Source organism: Pseudochaenichthys georgianus, unplaced genomic scaffold (genome assembly GCF_902827115.2).
Source record: "Pseudochaenichthys georgianus unplaced genomic scaffold, fPseGeo1.2 scaffold_2078_arrow_ctg1, whole genome shotgun sequence".
Classification (NCBI taxonomy): domain Eukaryota; kingdom Metazoa; phylum Chordata; class Actinopteri; order Perciformes; family Channichthyidae; genus Pseudochaenichthys; species Pseudochaenichthys georgianus.
In genome coordinates, this window is record NW_027262770.1 from 13,482 (window position 1) to 18,504 (window position 5,023).

Here is a 5,023-nt window from a genome sequence, read left to right on the forward strand (position 1 = left end):
TAGTGTTACGTTATTATGAGAGTGCTCTGTTTGATTCTGAAATGGTATATATTTATATAAATATATATGTGTGTGTGTGTGTGTGTGTGTGTGTGTATGTGTGTGTCCACATCTGTAGCCTGTTATTGTCTCATTATACCGCACTGTGAATGAATTAAAAGTAAATATATAAGTGGTCATGAACACATTTGTCCTTCAGACAGAGGGCTGCTGTGCCTTCTGTCATCGTTAATGGACGTCTCTTTAAAATGACCGCTCAGAGGAGAGGAGTTCTCATTTCTCTAACCGCCTTCTGCTTCCCCTCCTCTCTCCTCGGCTCCCCTCCTCGACTCCTCCGTTCGCATCTCCTGTGGGCGGGACTAAGTCTTGAGGATAGGAGTCGAGGAGGGGAGTTAGAGAAATGAGAAAGGGCCCGGGGCTCCGGCACCGACACGGTGGGCGTAGTTACGCATCCTCAGATGCCGGTGGTCACGGCCGACGGGGAACTGGAGCCCGGCCCGGGAGGAGCGGGTCTTAGCCTTGGCTCGGGCCTTTCATCCGGTCTTCCTTTTCTTTTTAATGGCACAATTTTATTTTACAGATGTTTATACAAAATAAAATCTACTCGTGAATTATTTCGTATTCCAACAAAAAAATAAACTACCAAGCAGCATAGCCAATACTGCTATTAAAAATAGCTCCACCTTTGCTTCAATACTAAGGTGATGAACAAATTGAAAAATACATAATTATAACAAATATGATTTATTAATAAATTAGAACTTTTACATTTGTAGATGTTGACAAAGCATAATAATTTGTAATATTTCTATATCCCTAATAATCTTCAAAACGCTTTCTGGTTCTTTGAAGGCTCTATCCAGACTATCTTCTGGTTATTGTCTGCATCAATCCCTATTATCTCTTACAACAACAAAAAACAACATCTTGGACATAACCGCAAGACTGTAACCTCTTCACATTCTGTTGAGATTGTGAGTCAATTACTAGCCATGTCTCACACATTGCTGTTTTGAATCATTGCTATGTGGATGACAGTTGAACTGGATGATGTAACATGTATGCCATCTGCTGGAAAGAAGACGTATCGCTCTGTTGGCTTCGTTTGGACAACAAAAGCAGAGTGAAGCTCTCATACCATAAACAACCTTTGAGTAAAGACACCGTCCTGCAGAGAGCACACAGCCCAACAGCACGTTGTTGGTCTCGCGTCATTTTACAAAACGTTTGCATTAAGACGCTAAGACTAGCTGGTCCATTGTAAAGGTCAGTCCACCTTAAATGAGCAGTGGTTCATCAACAGTCAGTGGTTAACGTATACATCAGAATGACAAAAACATGAAACATATTGCCCAGACAGTTTTCTCTCAGGTGTGAACTGTCATAAGACTTATTCATTGTCCTCTCCATCGGCTTCTGTTTCCATGTGTTCAGCTGAGCTGCTGACTGGAGGCTCTGCCTCTCCGTTATCCTCAGTTTGAATGTCATTAAGCCGTGAGGACTGACGACCAACACACTTGTGCCTTTTGAAAACACCACGCCATTTAAATCTTTTGTCACAAACATTGCAGCTGTATATTTCCTCTCTTGTGTGGACTCTCATGTGTTTCTTTAAACTTCCACTGTGTGAAAAAGATTTCTTACAGACTGAGCATTTGAATGGTTTCTCTCTTGTGTGGACTCTCTTGTGTGTCTTTAAATATCCACTCTGTGAAAAAGCTTTCTTACAAACTGAGCATTTGAATGGTTTATCTCCTGTGTGGACTCTCATGTGGTTCTTTAAATGTCCACTCCGTGAAAAAGCTTTCTTACAGACTGAGCAGCTGAGTGATCTCTCTCCTGTGTGGACTCTCATGTGTTTCTTTAAACTTCCACTATGTGAAAAAGCTTTCTTACAAATTGAGCAGCTGTGTGCTCCGTCTCCTGTGTGGACTCTCATGTGTTTCTTTAAACTTCCACTCTGTGAAAAAGCTTTCTTACAAATTGAGCATTTGAATGGTTTATCTCCTGTGTGGACTCTCATGTGTGTCTTTAAATATCCACTCTGTGAAAAAGCTTTCTTACAGACTGAGCAGCTGAGTGATCTCTCTCCTGTGTGGACTCTCATGTGTTTCTTTAAATTTCCCCTATGTGAAAAAGCTTTCTTACAAACTGAGCATTTGAATGCTTTCTCTCCTGTGTGGACTCTCATGTGTGTCTTTAAATGTCCACTCTGTGAAAAAGCTTTCTTACAAACTGAGCATTTGAATGCTTTCTCTCCTGTGTGGACTCTCATGTGTGTCTTTAAATGTCCACTCTGTGAAAAAGCTTTCTTACAAACTGAGCATTTGAATGCTTTCTCTCCCGTGTGGACACTCATGTGTTGATCTAGATATTTTCTATCTCTAAAAGCTTTCTGACAGACTGAGCAGCTGAATGGTTTCTCTCCAGCACTACGTCGGGGATCACTGACAGATTCTTGTCTATGTTTCAGTGGGCTTGAGCCTGAGGCAGGTTCTCTGGGCTCCTTCCAATCAGCACTGTCTTCAGTGTCAGGTTCAGAAGAGTCTTCAGTGTCTTCAGAAGAGTCTCCAGTGTGGTCCTCAGTCGTTGGTTGTAAACTGCTCTCTGGATCGGATTTCCTGGCTGGTTCTGGTCCTCCACAGTCCTCTCCATCAGCTTCTGTTTCCATGTGATCAGTTTGTCTTTGATGAGGCTGAGAGCACTGAGGTTTCTCTTCATCATCTTCACTCTTCACAGGGTCAGGAGTGAAAGTGGACTTGGTGATATCAGCCTCCTCCAGCTCCTTTTCCTGCTTAATGTATGGGGGGGGCTCTGGGTCCTCCTGGTCCAGACTGGTGCTCCCCTCCTGCTGGTCAGGGGGAGGCTCTTCTTTAACCACCACCAGCTGCTGGACATCTGCTCTGTGTATCCGAAGCTGAGGCTGTAAAACAGCGTCCAGTAGTTTCTGGAGTCTCTCGTTCTCCTCTTTGGAAAGAGACAGCTCCTCCTCGAGCTCTGCTATTGTTTGTTCAAACAGAGCAAATATCTCTTCATTAGCAGCAGTGACTCGCTGCTTCTTCAACGACAGCAGCATCTGGACTTTACTCATGTTTCCTAGATCACCTTTTCCTGCAGACTCCGTTAAACACACCGTTTCTCTCTCCGTCAAACTCTCAATCTGACTAGTGTTGCTCACGTGTTTCCAGCTAGCATGCTAAGCTAGCTCCTATAGTCCGAGGTAAACGCTCCAGAAAAAAGAGCACAGAGTCCATTCGGAGGTTTATCCAGACACACAGATGATGGATCAGTAGAGCTGGAGCTCACACACACTTTCTCAGGAACACAGAGAGAGAACCGAAGCGACGAGACGCAGCATGCAGGGCTCGAGTTATGTGTGAGCTCCGGTCTTGCCTCTTCCTGATATATGATTTCTCGGGTTTCCAACGAACTGTGGCTCTCTGCTCGCCACAGCGGCTATTTATATCCACCAGCTGCTCTCTGATTGGCCATCAACGAGCGTATCGACGATCGTCCAATCAGAAGGGAGCTCACGTTGGTAAGGCTCTTTATGCGGTTTATTTAAAAATAAAACAGGACACATTTAACCAGACCGTAACCCTTAATATAAAAAGTGTTTGATAAATAATCCCACAGAAAAACTTGTTGACATTTTCAGTGCATCCAGAGAATGTTAATTATATTCAAATGTGTTAAGTTTGTAAGGTTTAAACACATTAATATGAAAACAATCCCTTAAACTAAAATGTGACAAATCCAATCTAAATGACTGCGATATATTCCCTGTACTGAAGTAATACTAAAAAAACATAATATCTGCATTAAAACAGTACACTGTACGGTTAATGAAACATTAAGAGGTAAACAAACATAACATGCAAGTCGCTTTGGATAAAAGCGTCTAACACGTAACATGTAATGTAATGATAAGCTTTCAGAGGTGCACCAATCAGGGGGCTGCAGGTCTGGAAACAGGAGCTGTAGCAGTTGGCTTTGTCCTGTAAACACATCCTGAAGTTTACCTGTTGTCTAATGAAGTGGTGGAACACGCTGGAGATACCTGGCTGCATTACAAAGTGAATATCTATTTCCAGAGAAATATAGAATGTTTGGAAGTGTTTGGAAAGAGCTCAAACACAGATCAATACATAGCAAGCACACCATCTGTCAGGTGTGGCATGACAACATACAGTATCATATCAAACAGGGATTTGAAGCCACTGCAATATTTCACATGTCAAATTCTGACGGCGTGAAAAAGCATGCAGACATCGTTGCTGAGGTGATAATACCTCCAGTTATTAACTGTTAAATCAAACGTTTATTCATGTTCAGCATTTGTATTGACTCAATAAATGCATTAGATATTATGCATATAGATATCACAATAACTATTTATGTTCAAACACATGACTACAAAAAGAGAAATAAAACATATAGCCTAAATCAAATGTGTAAGATAGAAACAAATGTATAATAATAATGTAGTATTCTATTGGAAAGCATTTAACTCTCCTATTGCTATGAAAGAAACAAAGTACTGTAGTAATCAACTATTTCAAATGTATAGTAGAAAGTAGAATCGACAGTGTATACAAATCAAAATGTGTCTTCGGGTCAATGCGACTGATTTCGATGGAGCAGCAGGTCACTTTGCATAAGGTAAAATAAAGCAGGCAGACATAACAGGAAGAATATGTACATTTTAATCCAATCATAGGACATTGTCACACCATTCAAATGTATCCATGTAAATTACAACCCAAAAAAAAGCTTAGATTTGTTTATATGTTACGTTGTTGACTTTATTTGTTAAGGGGTGGCCACAATCGCGGACATGCCCTTACGAAAATGAACTATATATTACTATAGTATACTATACGAGTGGTATAGTATCCTATAGTAAGTTTGTAGAGTTCTATAGTAATTTTCACTAGCTATCGTATACTATAGTCTTTTCTGTAGTGCCATTTTACTAGCTATAGTAGCCCTATAATATTTCAATAGTAATACTATGTATCTT

At 41.0% G+C, this 5,023-nt stretch overlaps 1 protein-coding gene across 1 annotated transcript; it reads right to left on the minus strand.

Moving 5' to 3' along the window:
* Nucleotides 1-728: 728 nt before the first annotated feature.
* LOC139433334 (zinc finger protein ZFP2-like) lies at nt 729-3,437 on the minus strand. Its single transcript, XM_071202300.1, has one exon. It carries the CDS (start codon nt 3,089-3,091, stop codon nt 1,391-1,393), a length of 1,701 nt encoding a protein of 566 aa, XP_071058401.1. The 5' UTR covers nt 3,092-3,437; the 3' UTR covers nt 729-1,390.
* Between the last annotated feature and the right edge of the window lie 1,586 nt (nt 3,438-5,023).

Bases quoted from the DNA above. Each gene is read 5' to 3' on its own strand.
- LOC139433334 (XM_071202300.1), bottom strand. From the start codon at position 3,091: ATGAGTAAAGTCCAGATGCTGCTGTCGTTGAAGAAGCAGCGAGTCACT.